Source organism: Myotis myotis, unplaced genomic scaffold, assembly GCF_014108235.1.
Source record: "Myotis myotis isolate mMyoMyo1 unplaced genomic scaffold, mMyoMyo1.p scaffold_m19_p_18, whole genome shotgun sequence".
NCBI classification, from domain to species: Eukaryota; Metazoa; Chordata; class Mammalia; order Chiroptera; family Vespertilionidae; genus Myotis; species Myotis myotis.
Genome location: NW_023416322.1, coordinates 40,191,426 through 40,207,752, shown reverse-complemented (window position 1 = coordinate 40,207,752; position 16,327 = coordinate 40,191,426). Strand labels below are relative to the sequence as shown.

Genomic DNA, 16,327 nt, shown 5'->3' with positions numbered 1-16,327 from the left:
AATTTATTTACCACTCCAAGCCTCGATTTCACCCCTGAAATTAAGAACACTGGTATTTATTTGTTTTGCATTTCCTAGAGCTTCTTTAAAAATTAATATGTACTTAAGCAGTTTTTAAAGTGTAAAGTGTATATGTGTATTAGGTATAATTATTTCAGTATTTGAGGGCAATTCAAGGAGAATGCACCTTTGCAAGGCAAATTTCTAGACAATATGTATATGGACCCTGTAAAATTTAAAAAATGCTGCTGGAAAATCCATTTGTGGATGCTCTAAAAATAAATTCCAAAAGACTGGGATTAAGGAGCCTTAAAGTCATTATTCTATAAGGAAAGGCAGTCAGGAAAAAATATATAATCAACGAGAAAGAAAGGTGGAGTTAGCTAAGCAGTTTCCAGCATGCGCCACTGTCAAAGCCATTGCCTAACAAAATTCTAGAGTATTTCCATAAGGTGCCCGCTGGAGGCTAAGGCTTCGGTTCCCCTTTGATATCAGAGCTTTGTTCAATGTACAGGGGTCCTGGGAGGAGTTTTTGTTTGTATATTTAGGAACAGGGCCGACATTAAATCTTCAACATGGCACAGGCTTCTCAAGGAGCAGCTCCCACTGCCAGAAGATTAATTGGAAACTGATGCTTCCTGTCTGCCCAGACTTCTGAATTTGCCGGGGCGTTCGTTCTCATCGCAGTTCTGCTCTTCCAACATTCCATCCAGTTAATGATTCCTCTCAAGAATTTTGTGTGGAAAAGGAAAGCTGCCAACATGCTTAGAATTCTAGTGTAACTGAAAAATGCATCATCGATTGCGCGGAAGGAGGGAAACCACGTAATCAGAGACAGAACTGCTACCCACACAGTCCTTATATTTCACCCACAGCAGCTTGGGAAATCAATTATAAGAGAATGGGTATCGTTCCTGTGTTGCTAATTCAACAACTATTTACCAAGTATCACAGAAACTGCCTAAAGTTGAATAAAACACAACCACCAAAAGTGCACATTTGTCTTATACTTTTAGTCAAGGACTTTTACTAAAAAGTAATTACCAGCAATGCTCTATTTCCCCAAAAATAATAAATTAAATTAAATGTTCATTATTTTTAACCATTTTTAAGTTTTTAATTACAGTTGACTTACAACATTAGTTTCAGATGGACACCCAGTGATTAGACATTATATAACTTACTAAGAGATCATGCCTATAAATCTCGTAGCCATCTGACACCACACATAGTTGTTACAATATTATTGACCATATTCCCCAGGCTGTACTTTATATCCCCATGACTATTCTGTAACTACCAATCTGTACTTCTAAATCTCTTCACTTTTTTCAACCCCCCTCCCATCTGGCAACCGTCAAAATATTCTCTGTATCTATGAGCTTATTTCTGTTCTGCTTTCTTCATTTATTTTGCTTTTTAGATTTAATTGTTGATAGATATGTATTAGTGCCACTTCATTGTTCATATTTTGATCTTTCTTCTTTTTCTTCTTCTTATTATTAAAGAAGACCCTTTAACATTTCATGGAATTCTGGTTTGGTGGTGATGAACTCCTTTAGCGTTTTCTTGTCTGGGAAGTTCTTTATCTGTCCTTCGATTCCAAATGATAGATTTGCTGGGTAGAGTAATCTTGGATGTAGGTCATTGCTTTTCATCACTTGGAATATTTCTTGCCAGTCCCTTCTGGCCTGCAAAGTTTCTGTTGAGAAATCAGCTGATAGTTTTATGGGAGGTCCCTTGTAGGTAACTAACTGCTTTTCTCTTGCTGCTTTTAAGATTCACTCTTTGTCTTTATCCTTTTGTATTTTAATTATGATGTGTCTTGGTGTGGGTCTCTTTGGATTTATCTTGTTTGGGAATCTCTACACTTCCTGGATTTGTAGGACTATTTTCTTCACCAGGGAAAGGAAATTTTCTGTTATTTTTTTAAGTAGGTTTTCAACTCCTAGCTCTTGGAAAAATGGTAGCATACCTGGCCTCTTGTGTCCTTTCTTGCCACAGAAGAGCTATATCCTTTGAATTGATAAGTGCTAAAAAGTATGCTTATTCATTCATTTAGACAATAATAAACTTAAGGCACTATTCTAAACACTGAGTATATATAGCACAAAGTCCCTGCCCTCTTGGAGCTTAGATTCCAGATGGGGAAAGATAAACTAAGCAAAATTAAAGAGTGTTAAGCACTGTGAAGAATATAATAAAGCATGATAAGGGAGACATGTCAGAAGCCATGTCTGAGATGTGTCATGTAGATACATAGGACTATTTGTACATGCCAGCCATAAGATCCCCTTAGAAATAACTACATATATATATATTGTCTGAATGGATCAAAAAAACAAGTCCCAGGGAGATTGTCAGAGAGGATCAAAAAACAAGGCCCAAGTATATGATGTCTACAAAAAACCTACTTAAAATATTAAGACATATAGATTAAAAGTAAAGGGATGGAAAAAGATACACCATGCTATCACTAATCAAAGAAAGTAGGAGTACCTGTATTATTTTTAGTTCGAGTTGACTTCAAAGCACAGAAAGTTATCCAGGTTCAACAGAGACATTATATGATGATGAAGAAGAAAACTGTCTAAGAAAATAGCTACCCTTAATGTGTATGTGCCTAACTCCAGGCATCAAACTATGTGAGGCAAAAACTAAAACAACCCAAGAAAAATTTGATTAATCCAATATTATAGTGGAAGAGATTAACAACTTACTCCCAGAAATGGACAGATTCAGCTGCAAAAAATTAGCAAGGACATAGTTGAACTCAACAACACTATCAATCAAGTGGATATAATTGAATACATAGACTACTTCATCCAACAACAGCAAATCGCACATTCTTTTCAATCTCACATGGAACATTCACCAAGAAAGACCACATTCTGGGCCATAAAACACACCTTAACAAATTTAAAGAATAAAATCCTACAGGATCTGCACACAGATGTTTATAGCAGCTTATCTCACAGCTCCCAAAACTTGGGAGCAACCAAGATGCTCTTCAGTAGATGACCTAATGAACTGTGTTACAGCCGGACAGTGGGATATTAATCATCACTGACGAGCAAGGAGCTATCAGGCCATGAAGCACATGGAGGAGACATAAAAGCATATGACTCAGTGAAAGAAATCAATCTGAAGACTAAAAACTGCAGGATTCCAACTATGTGACATCTTGGAAAAGGCAAAACTACAGAGACAATAAAAAGATGAGTGGTTGCCAGAGTTTAGGGGTAAGGGAGGGACGGATAGGCAGACCACAGGAGATTTTTAGGGCATGAAACTACTTCATAAGACACTACATTGGTGAATGCATGTGCCAAAAGCCATACAATGTACAACAGGAAAACTGTTATATATCAATGTATGATTAAATTAACATAGAATATATACCCATATGTATCGCCTACCAGTATTTTAAGCACCTTATAAACATCAGGTCATTTTTAAAATAAGTATGTATGAGGGAGATTCCATTACTATTCCCATTTGAAGAATGATAAAATTAAAACATACATAAAGTAATTATACAGAGAAACATGATTAAGCTAGATGCTGAGATTCAAAATCAGATTTTTCTCATTCCAGAATCAATTCTTATATTCCCTCTGCTACACTGAAATTATAGAATTTGAACTGTGGGTCTATATATTCATTTTGGCATTTTTATATAAACTAATTTGTCATTATTTTACAAAATGTTTTTCGTTTTCTTTCTCATCTGTTAAATATTTTGTTCCTAAAAGTCTTCAGGTTGCAATTCAAATAGGGCCATTTTTAGCATTTTTGCCAGAATAGTACCATTCCATAAATGCAGGGTAGTATATAGACAAAATTATATACACTAAACAAATTTGCATCTAAATTGAAATGACACTATTTCCAAAGAAGTGAAAATGAATTGCTGGTGTTTTTACATCTTCTTCTTCATTCCAGCTCTCGATCCAACACGAAAACAATGCATACATGGTACCATTGCTATCTCCTGTCAGTTTTAGTTTAATTTCTACACATTCAGCTGCCATGAGTCAGAAATCTAGATAGGAACCATAATGTAAACCAAAAGAATTGAAAAATAGTTGAGTAAATTTTTAGGAAAAGATATATTAATACCATATTCAGGTATGCTGAATTAATTTCACCAAAGGAATCAGAAAACTTTATTCTGATTGAAAAAGGTGTGTGTTACAAAATTAAATTTAGCCTGTAAAACTGATGTTCACAAATAGTTTACACTTAAAATAAAACTTTGCACCCTGGCTGGGTGGCTCAGTTAGTTGGAGCTTCAGCCAGTACACCCAAGGTTCACAGGTTTGATTCCCAATCAGGGCACATACCTAGATTTCAGGTTTGATACCCTGTCAGTACACTTAGGGGAGGGAGCCAATTAATGTTTCTCTCTCTACCTTTCCCTCCTCTCTCTTTAAAATCAATTATATATATATATATATATGTATATATGTATATATGTATATATGTATATATCGCATATATGTACATACACACATATATACACACACTTAAAATTTTTTTAAATTTTCAAGACTAGAAATTAATTTGTTTACAATATCCATTCCTCTAATAATTCAATATGTAGTATTTGTGTGCAATCAAAGCATGATACTGGAAGATGTGAGTGTATACGATTTTATATTGCCTAGATCAATTTAAGATTTCACTTAGTAGATAAAATGTGTTAAAACATTGTCTTTAGAATCTAGGGCTTAGATAAATACCAGTGGAGAATATGTAAACCACATGGAATCCCAAAAAAATAACCTGAAAATGTCACCAATATCAGTTATTATTAAACTACTAGAGGACCGGTGCACAAATTTGTGCACAGGTGGGTCCCTCCGCCTGGCCAGTGATTGGGGCCAATCAGGGCCGATAGGCCAGAGGGAGGGACCGTAGGAGGTTGGCTGTGGGAGTACACTGACCAACAGGGGGCAGCTCCTGCATTGACTGTCTTCCCCCTGGTGGTCAGTGTGTGTCATAGCTACCGGCTGGTTGTCCAGTCATCTGGTTATAATGATCACTTAGGCTTTTATGTATATAGAAGACTAGAGGCCCGATGCCTCTACGACAAGAGTAGGCCTTCCTTCCCCTGGCTGCCGGCACCAGCTTCCCTCTGGCACCCGGGACCCTGGCTTCCCTCTGGCCATCAGCAGGCACCCAGGACCCGGGCTTCCCTCACAGCCCTGGCTTCGTCCGGAAGGACGTCCAGTCTAATTAGCATATTATACTTTTATTACTATAGATGCCACAGGTGAGGTATATAAGCACAGGAATGCAAGACTGACACTCCGAAGTTACACTGTTCTTTTTATAAAAATTCATACTGTCTGTGTGGGTACATAAGTGTATGTACCTATATGTGATATAAACAGATTCACACATCAACAAAACACAGCATCTCTTCCATGTAAAACTTGTCTATTAACCTGTAATATCTTGCACAGCTTCACTCAGTTCCACTTTGAAAAGTAAGTGACTTAGGGATTGTGCACCATCAGCCACCGGAATAACGAATGATGTCTCAGGGGCGCCCGTAGGGGGCCAGGCCCCAGTCTGTGTGTTTGGCTCACGACTGACTAAATGACACAGAAAGCACCGGCTACCATGCAGGGCCTGCAGGGTTAACAGAAGGAATGCGATGCTCTAACTGGGGAATTATAATGGGAAGAAAGCTTTCTACCAGGACCTTCACATCAATTTAAAAAAGGTATTTGAACAGCATAAAGGTCCCCTTTGCCATCTCTCTTGTGCCTCGGAAACCCTCACAAAGACCCGAGAAAAGCAGAATATCCGACTTGCACATTTTTCTAAATTCATCTCCCAGAGAAGGAAGTGAAGAAAATGTCCTTTTCTCTAAAGGAAAGAATAGCAGGCACTCGGAGTGGAGCCACGGGCCCTTCCCCGGAGAATAGCTGCCTGTGTTCGCATCACCCAATCTCTGTCAACGCTTCCCGGGCGCTCGGGCCGCCATTGTCCGCTCATTCTCTCACCCAACAATGGAAAACATCAGCGCTGCGCCCGCAGGGGACGAAAGTAGGTCACCCTGTCGAGTGGCCAGCCTCACTTTGGGCACGTCTTGGTGGTTCCTGCCCCAACCAGAGCCAGCCGGAAATAAAGTCCGACTCATCTTTACCTCAAACACTTCTTCATCCAGAATCCTCGTGCCGAACACCGTGATCCCGTTGGTGTCCACGATGGCGCGCTCGCTTCTCCCCAGCGGTCTGGTCGTTTTCTTCTTACAGTCAACGATCATGGTCACAGTTTTCTTCTCCACACTGATGGCGACCCGATGCCACCTGCAAAAGCCCGACGACAATCCTTGCGTAAGCGCCCCAGACCTGGTTGCTGAGCCATCATTCATGTTAAAATGCAGTCTGGCTCAGTGGATAGAGCCTCAGCCTCCTGACTGAAGGGTCCTGGGTTTGATTCCTGTCAAGGGCACATGCCTGGGTTGCCAGCTTGACTCCTAATAAAGGGCATGCAAGAGGCAACTGATCAATGATTCTCTCTCATCACTGATGTTTCTCTCTCTCCCTTCCCCTCTGAAATCAATAAAAATATATTTTAAAAAAATACAGTGCATGTGAAATTGGGAAAGTGAGCTGAAATGGTGCAAGATGGAGGCTCACTGTTTACCAGGAATGGCGCTACTTGCCCCGGAAACAGGCAGGATGCTCAGCAGGAGGGCTGCTCAGCGGCCCTGCTATCCCTGCTGATAAGGGGGTGCCATCCCGGGCTGCCCTGTGCATGGCCACAAAAGCCTCATCTCACCGTGTCCCGGTGAGGGTCTTTGATAAGAGATTGGGGGTGGGGGTTGGGGGGTAAGTCATTGTTTCCATGTATGGAAATGCTTTCTTCCCAACAACTACCTCTCTCACGGCCCCCTGAGGCTGGCTGCGAAAGGGTATGTCCTGGGTATGTCTTCTAACTGAATGCCAGCTCCACCAGGAGCCCGGGACGTCCTCACTGCAAAACACAACGTGCTTCTCTGTCTTTATTCACGTTTATTTCAAGTGCTTTCGTTTTATTTTTCCATTTTAATTTCAAGACAGTTATAGATCACTCCGGTGGGCAGGAGCCAGGACGGAGACACCATCTCTCTCCCTCTTCCCAGGCTGGCAGGAGGCGGGGACGCGGAAAGCAAGCCCGTCTGTGCATGTGTGTGGGGTGGGGGGAGCTCATTCAGGGCGTGCTGACAGGCGGGAGGGGAGAGGTGACCAGCCCTTTGGAGACGGGCATGCCCGCCTCGTCCTGTAAAATGGTGGGTCTCATCAGCAGTGGCTGGTGCTAACAGAACCGCCGGGAGAAGCTCACTAGATGGGGCAAGCCACTCTGGTTTATATTTTCTTTCTTTTTTTCCAAATGAAAAGTGCTAGATTAATATTCCAGAAATGTCTAGGATTAGATCCATAAAACTGCAGGAGCCTTCCTAAAATGTGACTTGGCAGGCCTCCGGATGAGGACCAAGTAGATTTCCACATACACTTAATCTGTGGTTTTTCCACAGCCCGCTCAGCGCGCACAGGCGTCTGCTTGGTTTGAATTGAGCAGAGATTTACATGGAGGAACCTCTTCCTACTGTGAGGGTGAAACTTACACGTTTCTGCTAAGATGCCTGCGTCCTCGCTTCAACCATTCTCACTAGGGGTGTGCTTTTCGTGAACCGAAAATACTTATGATTTCAATTGCTAAAAGTCATAAGCATTTATTGGGATTAGATGCTCTGAGTGAGAGACAATGCTGATAGCACAGAATTCAGAATTCAGCATGATTTTCGGAAGAATGGTGTGGTTGTTGGAGTCTGCCCTTCTATCAGCCATTTGCTAAAGCGATGACCTGTCTCTGCCACTTTCCAAATATATGATCTCGTGCAAGGGACCTACACTCTCTGTTGCCTTCTCTGTAAAACGGGTTATTCACATCACTTTCTTCAAAGAGCTGGGAAAATTAACTGTGTACAAAGTGTTTAGAACAGTATGCAGCACATGCCAAGTATTACATAAGGCTTCCTTCCGCTGTGCCTCCGTCTTCACCTGATTGGTACACGGTAAGGAGACCACTCTCTGCTCAAAAAGTCTACAGTGACTTCCCGTCTCACTCAGAACAGAGCCCGAAGTGCTGACAACACTGCGACCTGCTAGCATCTGGCCCACGTGGCTGTCCATGCCCACTGTCTGGCTCTGCTGCTCGCAGGCCGCCACCCTGGCCCTTGCTTGGACCATCCAGCCACCGCTGGACCTGCTCCCCTCCTCCTGGAATAGCAGCCTTTCCATCCTCAGCGTGACTTGCCCATCCCCTTCACAAGTCTCCGTGTTAGTGAGGTTTGGCCTGAGCCCACTTCTTAAAGTGCACCTCTCCCCGCCATTCCCTAAACTCTCCCCTGCTCGTTTCTCTCTCCCAGGTATCACCACCTGACATACTATTTATTAGTCATTTTTTACTGTTCATTGTTTGCCTGCCCAGACGGTACACTATGCCAGGCTGGGTATGTGAGCGTGTTCTTCACGTCTCTCTCGCCGGCCTGTAGAAAGCCGCATCATGCCTGTACACACTTGCTGGATTAATCCAGCGGAAGAACTGCGGTGGGCTGAGACACTGGGTGATGGCGTCACTTACTTCCCATCGGCGAGGTTGACCGTGCGGAACAGGGGGTAGTCTTCGGGGGCGGGCTTCCCCAGGTGGTCTTCAAACAGGAAGACGGGCGACCTCCCGACCTCCACGCCGATTTGCTGAATGCCGTGCTCATTGTAGATAGATAAGAGGAAAGACTGAATTCCTTTTTTGGGTTTTACTGTAAATAATATTGAAAAATCTTCTGGGAAAGTTCCTCCTGGGAAGAAAAGTCCAGAGAGTCAGATTCCGAATTTCCAAATGGCTCCTGGATCACCCCATTTTCTCAACTTTCTGTGTGGCCTTAGTAAGTCACCTGAGTTCACCCAGTGATAACAACACAGGTTTAAAAGCCAACAGAGGGGACCGTGGCCAGGTAGTTCGGCTGGTTAGAGCATCGTCCAGACACACCAAGGCTGTGGGTTCGACCCCTGGTCAGGGCACATAGGGGAATCGGCCAATGAATGCATAAGTAAGTAGATCAACAAATCCATGCTTTTTCCTCTCTCTCTGTCTCTGTCTAGTCTGTCTCTCTCTCTCAAATCAATTTAAAACATTAAAAACAAATAGAGAAGAATCTCTACTAAGCTTTTTCTGCAATAGCTGTCTAAGCTATATCAAGTTTAAAGCCACTCATTTAAAGCAGTTATTAAATAAAAAGTTAGGAAGCGAGATCATGATGCCAAGTACAATATCAAGCACAGTGGGCACTTTTAAAAGCACTTAAGTCCCACTTTTGGTGCCAGGTTTGTATCTGCTGCCTGTGCCTCATCCGAGGCCATCCATCATCTCTCTAAGGAGGCAGGGTACGAACACGGTGTAAATATCTTCTCTCAGTCATCCTTTTGAAAGCCAGAGTCTCTGATCAGTTTTTCCAACCACACAGAGCAGTTCCACTAATAAAAAAAAGCTTATGTCATTATAAACCAGAACTGTTAGACACTTGGCCGGTTTGATGGTAAATTCAAGAGGGCAGACTGTCTCCTCCCCTCCCCCACCATCATATCCCAAATACCCTGCCCAAGGGAAGATCCGTATCAGTGCTCAGAAAGCATTTAGTCAATGAATGTATTAGTTAACAGCATAAGTATATGTCAGACAGTTAAACAAAGAAAATGTATATAAAATAAAGTCTACACAGAGAGGGGAAGGGGAATTTTAGGAAATAACATATTTATATCAGACTTAAAAAATTACAATTTAATCATCCAATCTGTACAACAGGACCTTTGAATACTGTCGCTTTCTAACTACACTAATGAGTAAAAGCTGTTAATTATAAAGGTATTTCCCGATTTAAAATAGAGCAATAACCTTAAAGATTATTGTTAAAAAAGAAAATACAGTTATCTAAGAAATCAGGATTTAATGTCAATCTAACCTAGGCAACCCACCTTAGTCTCTCCCTAAAAAAGATGCTAATTAAAACTGTTCAAAATTCATGTAACATTATATTTAAAATCGTTTTTCTTGGAAAAAATATGTATGTCGGTAAGAAAACGTTTGTACAAGAAAAAATTTAAAAAATAAAACTGTTCAAGACTGTTTGCAACTATGTCAGAGAGAATTCCCTAAGAATGTAGTTCAACAACAGAACTGAAACCACCTCGCAGGTGAACTTGCACGTGGGTAGGCATGAAACGTGAAGTTGCTCCGTTCTCCCCAATAAGTAAATTCTGCGTGATTCTATGCAAAAGTGAGCTAGACACAATGTTGGCTTCAAGTTTTGTCATCTTGAAATAAAATAGCTTTATTAGGTTTTCTCATTAGCATATCTTCTGTGAATGTGCTGAGTTAAAATTGGCAATTACTAAATCATTATTAGTCCAGCCAGCGTGGCTCAAGCAGTTGGGTGTCAGCCTATGAACCAGGAGGTCACAGTTCGATTCCCTGTCAGAGCACAGGCCCGGGTTGTGGGCTCGATCCCCAGTAGGGGGCGTGCAGGAGGCAGCCAATCAATGATTTTTTTCTCTCATCATTGATGTTTCTATCTCTCTCTCTCCCTCTCTCTTCCTCTCTGAAATCAATAAAAATATATATTTAAAATCATTATTTTCCTTGTTGCCTTGGTGACCACCATCTATTTGCTGTCTGATATATAAAAATGATATCTTCCCCACCATAATCGTGCATTATAAAGTAGGATAAAAAGAAATAGTGAGAAGTAACATAGTGGTAGCCATAGTAATGCAGTGAACGTACCTGAAAAGAGCTGTTTTGTCGGGGCGCTGAGCTGGGCCTGCTTTGAAACTCTGTAAGCAGTATCCGACCCTTTCGAATTCTTTCTGTTTGTGCAAAAGCCCGTTGTTTTTGATATTCCCTCTGGAGAATTGTGAAAATCTAGAGCTTTTAGTACATCAACTGGAGCAGCTGAAAAATAAGTTAAAAATAAGAAAAATGTAATTGAACAAAACAACCGAATACAAAAATGAATATTTCCTTTTTTAAAAGAGGAAGTCGTTTGCGGTTCCACCTACAAAATCTGTTTATCACTTGTCCTGCTTCCCTAACATTTGGTGGGGAGCTGAGGAGTGGGGCGGCAGGTAAAGAATAACCAAAACATCCCCAATACAGAAGATCTCTACGCAGGAACCAAACGATCCAGAGCAAAGCAGAATATTTACTTTTATATAAATATTTATGCGTGTGGGCATGTAGATTTAGAATTTAATGTGACTTGTATATGAATTTGCAGACACTCTGATGCACCACAACTTCAACTTATAAAATCTTTAATTGCTCTAAATAATTGCATTGTTTGGCATTAAAGTGAAAGCCGGCATCTGTCATGTTCCATTAACTTCTAACAGATTTACTATTCAACTACTCATAATCTAAACAAAGGTGATTTTGAAGATTCAAACTCAGAATGAATGTTATGCATAAATACTGCAATGAGCAGTTAGTAAGTCATAGTGTGTGTACAAAGTAAGACGGTAAAAGAATAGTAGCAGAACAGAATGCCCGTGTTTTGAGTGCTTCGTGCTATTAGTTCGTCACAAAGTACTTTATAGAAGCCTATACTTGCTTGGATATGCGTGCGTCTGTGCTTTGTGCGCCTGCCTGGATGTACGGACGTATAACTTGCTGACTTTCACCACCTCAATTTGCCAGAGTAACTGCATGGGCATTGCTTCATGCTTCGATATTTAGATTTACAGCCCCTGGCGATGAGTAGTCCTGCCCTTCCCCCCTTTTATGTAGTCTCGGGGTGTAGGGTCAGGCCTATTTGTTGGCAGAAGCATAAATTTTCCAAATCCAGTTCATTCCGGCTGCCCCCTGCTGCCATGAGGTGACCAGTAGAAAATAAGTTCGGAACCTTAGACTTCCCCTTCAGATGAACATGATGCTGTAAACAGTGTATTGGAATATAATTCACATACCAGGCATTTAAAGTGTCCGATTCATTGGTTTTGGTCTACTATACTATTCGTTTATATATGTCATGATTATATCTATTATCAAATTTGCTACTTTAGCCATTTGAAAGTGTATAATTGAGTAGCATGGTTATATTCACGTTGTTGTGCAACCATCACCACTATTTCTGCCACTTTTTCAGCACCCCAGACAGAAACTCTAGATCCATTAAGCAGTAACTCCCCATTTCCTCCTCCTCCAAGCCATTGGTAATCTCTACTCTACTTTCTGTCTGTATGAATTTGCCTATTTCAAATATTTCATATAAGTGGAATCATAAAATATTCCTCAAAACACTAAACATAGAAGTACCATATGACCAAACAATTCCACTCTGAGAGATATACCCAAAATGGTGAAAGCTGGAACTTAAACAGACACCTGTATGTCAATGTTCATTGCTACACTATTCACAATAGTCAAAACGTGGAAATAACCCAAGTTTAGAAAAGAATTGGTATATTCATGCACTAGAACATGAGTCAACCAGAAGGAATGAAGTTCTGATACATGCTACAACATAGATGAACCTTCAAAACACAGCACTCTATGAAGTAAGCCAGGCATAAAAGGACAAATGAATATTTTAGACCCCCCCCCCCAATTTCCTGATCCACCACCAAGTCTCATTTACTAGTAATTCACTGAGCAAGTAAAACCAGCAATCATGAGCTGCAGCGTTGTGATAAAAGCAGACTTCAGAATCTATTACTCAATGTGCTTATATTCTATTGGCTCTCTATTTTTATTCAAAAATTATAAATTTCAGAGAAGGCCATGTGCCAGCCAGTGTATCAGTGAGTCTGAGACATACTCCTTACCGCACGTATTTAGATTCTAATGAAAAAGTCTCTATTTACGCCTGAGTAAGTAACAGGCGGCAGTGTCTCTATGGGAGTGGGTTCGCAAAGCCTTGTTTTGTTCAGACGGGAAAGAAGTCAGTTCTGGTTGAAAGTGAGAACCAATATCATGGCTTTGAAAACTTCCAGTTGTTAGTCAAAAAAAATAGCATCTCCATCAAATTCCAAAACATAAACTCGCTATTTCTGGGAGGACTTAATGAGAATGAAATTGGGACTTACTTTAGAGTCAGGAGATATCATCACCACAATTTACCACACTCAGAATGTAGAGTGACTGCTACCATGATGCTCTTTGAAAATTACAATTTCCATTCATATTTCTTACAATAACGGTCAGTCTGTTCTAGAATCTACGCGTGAACGATGGGATGCCCGCGAGCAGTGCGCATCTGGTCATGTCCTCAGTTAATTAAATTCTGGGCGGTACTGACTTCCATGTGTACAAACCTGTGAATGAGCTTTATGCACTTTGCCTTTGATGGTATAACTAACGTCCTTTCCTTTCATAGTAAAGACGTCTACTTATTCCATCAAGCTTCTGAATGAACATCAACATACAATCCAGTAGAGTACATACATAGCGTTTCAAATATTCTTAAAAACACCTTTTCTCTATGGAAAGCAGGCGTTTCCAAGGGATCATTAACTCTACCAAATCTGCTTACCTTGTAGCTCAGCCTGGGAATAGAGAATAATAATAGCAGTGAAGAACATTTTTTACGATAGCCCTGCTGGTGATGGCTGAGATTTTAAGCCAATAGGACAACTCATCTTTACTTTTCTGCGACGACAGGACTCAGACCACAAGAACTATCCTAGCGCCATGTCCAGAGAGTGTAGTATGTGCCAATCACTGGGCTGAATTTATCTCAGGCTGTAACCCTACAAACCATTCGGGGCTCTGTTCTTATGCCCACTGTGCAGGGGAAGGGACTGGGAACCAGAAAGCAAACGAAGAGAGTGCATGTAAGGTCTGTGCAAATATCAAATCTAGGCTTTTCCCATTCCCCCATCCTCGTGGCTGTACCCCAGAAATAAACACGCTGTATAACGGAACGGAAACTGTGAATATCAGACACTAGAATTATCTTGGGGTCGTTCACTGATGCCTGATGTTTACATCTGCTTGACGTTGAACTCGGTGCGTGCTGAAGGTATAGATTTACTCTAGAGGAGGCTGCTTCTGCAAGCCACAGCACCTTATCTGTTTACTTTATCTTATCTTCTTGCCTGGAAGCCATTAGGGACAGTACATCTGCAGAGTTGAAAGACTCTGGGGGAGACACGGACTCAGCCATAAAGGCTGTCATTCTTCTAAGAAGAAAAGGCAGCAGCCCCATGGTCCCTGTCCCAACTGTATGGGGGTAAACAAGACATAAAATGAACCACAACTTTCCTTCTCCCCAAACTATCTTTTCACGGGGTGACCCTCTCCAAGGGCAGGCTCTCTCACACTGATCCCTGCCGACTGTGAGCCTGCTGTGATGGAAACACACTCCCTGTGCAGGACTCAGACAAAGGCTCTGTTTTTCCTTACGGGGTTCTTTGTAGAAACACACAGTATGAAGTTCTTCAAAAAACAGTTAAAAAATAGGAACATCTAACAGAGATGCCAACTGGATTACTTTTCTAAGGTCACAAAAATGTAGCTCAGCTAAAGCCTTACAGTGTTTTTCCTTTCAAGTAAAATCGATAATATATTAAGCCACTTTGAAATCTGCCTTTTATTCGATCTCATCATCATAGCATTTAACAAATTCTTACAATATGGGTCTAAGGTTTTATACACGTGTGCATGTGTGCACACACAGGGAAACTATTCTTTTTTTATTACCTAAACTGCAACTGTTTAACAATTAAAAGTAGGAATTTATTTTAAGTTAACTCAATATTTCTACAACAAGTAGAATTTCCATAGTCAAGGCAAATCCTAAATGCCCTAAATAGTTTAATTGTTTCTCTGCTGCCAACAGAGATGGCGCAAGTCATGATTCGCTTGTCAGATGGATCCAATCAGAAGAGCATTTTGTTCAAAACCTTTTTCCTGGCTTCTGTGGTATACTTTCACTGTTCATTTTATGGGAGAATGGGATCTCAGAGCCCTGTGTGTTACTGCAATAGCCATTTAACTCTTTTCCCTGGTTTTCTTTTTTGTTGTCGTTAATCCTTACCCAAGGATATTTTCCCATTGATTTTTAGGGAGAGTGGAAGAGAGAAGGAAAGACAGAGAAATATCCATGTGAGAGAAACACATCGATTGGTTGCCTCCTGCTCTCACCCCGGCCAGGGCCCAGGATGGGGAGGAGCCTGCAACCAAGGCAGGTGCCCTTGACCAGAATCAGTCTCAGGACCCTTTGTTCCGCAGGCCAAAGCTCTATCCACTGAGCCACACCAGCTAGGGCTCCCCGGGTTTTCTTATTAATCTGCATGCCACAGCTGGAGTGAGCTGGCAGAACTCCGTGCTGCATGTCAGCCTGCTGCCTGAATCCCTTGAAAGCAGCCCGCTAACTAGCAGGTGTATGCACATGCCTTGCAGGTGAAATCTTGACGTTGAGCAACTGTGGGACTTGGACACATGACTCAGGGCCTTGTGCCTCAGCTTGCACATCTGTAAAGGAACAACAGAAGTATTTAGCTAAAAGAATTTCTGAGAGGACTGAGTTGGCATTTGTAGCGATGCCTCAGAGCAGCGGCTGGGAGGACTCCTGTGGACGAAGACTGCCCTGCTGTCCGGTACACGAGATAGGAGCGGCTTTACATTTGTATAAGGTTGAAAAAATTAAAAGCAGCATAATATTTTGTGACACATGAAAATGGCATGAGATTCAGACGTCAGCATCCACAAATACAGGTTTTTACTGTAGTAGCCACAGCCATTTATTCACAGTTGTCCATAGCTGCCTTCCAACGAGGACAGAGCTGTACAGCTGGGGCAGCGACCGTGTGGCCCGCAGAAGTTAAACTATCTACCATCTGGCCCTGGCGAGCTGAGTCCTGAAGGACGAGTAGAAGTTCATTAATGAAGAGGAAGGCGATAGAACTATCAAAAAATGGCAGCACAGAGTTCAAGGAAATGAAAGTGGTCATGGCTGCCGGATATGTTATCAACACTGAATATGCTTAGATGCCCAAATTCTCCCTGGGGGCCCCATGGCTGCTCTTGAGAAAACTCACATCTCTTCCATGAATATTCATAGCCACACACTCCCATGTCTACACTAACTCCTGTTCACTTCCCCAACCCCAAATATTATGCTCCTGCCATAATAACCATCTTCCAGCTTCTAATATTTTTATTATTCCTTTACTGGGGATATTTTTCAATCCTTCCTCCATTGGCTAAGGAGAGCTGGCTAATTTTTTAACCCTAACTGTCATCTGAATCCCCTGGAGAACTTTGAAATTGT

The 16,327-nt window shown here is 41.6% G+C and overlaps 1 protein-coding gene across 1 annotated transcript in view; it reads right to left on the bottom strand.

Moving 5' to 3' along the window:
• Positions 1-16,327, bottom strand: part of COL11A1 (collagen type XI alpha 1 chain) — a 140,701-nt gene that overhangs the window by 107,454 nt on the left and 16,920 nt on the right. The window contains exons 2-4 of the mRNA XM_036344132.1: positions 10,840-11,007; positions 8,644-8,857; positions 6,161-6,323 (exon numbers count right to left, since the gene is read on the bottom strand). Of these exons, the coding sequence (XP_036200025.1) occupies positions 6,161-6,323; positions 8,644-8,857; positions 10,840-11,007 (545 nt within the window). The remainder of the gene's footprint in view (positions 1-6,160; positions 6,324-8,643; positions 8,858-10,839; positions 11,008-16,327) is intronic.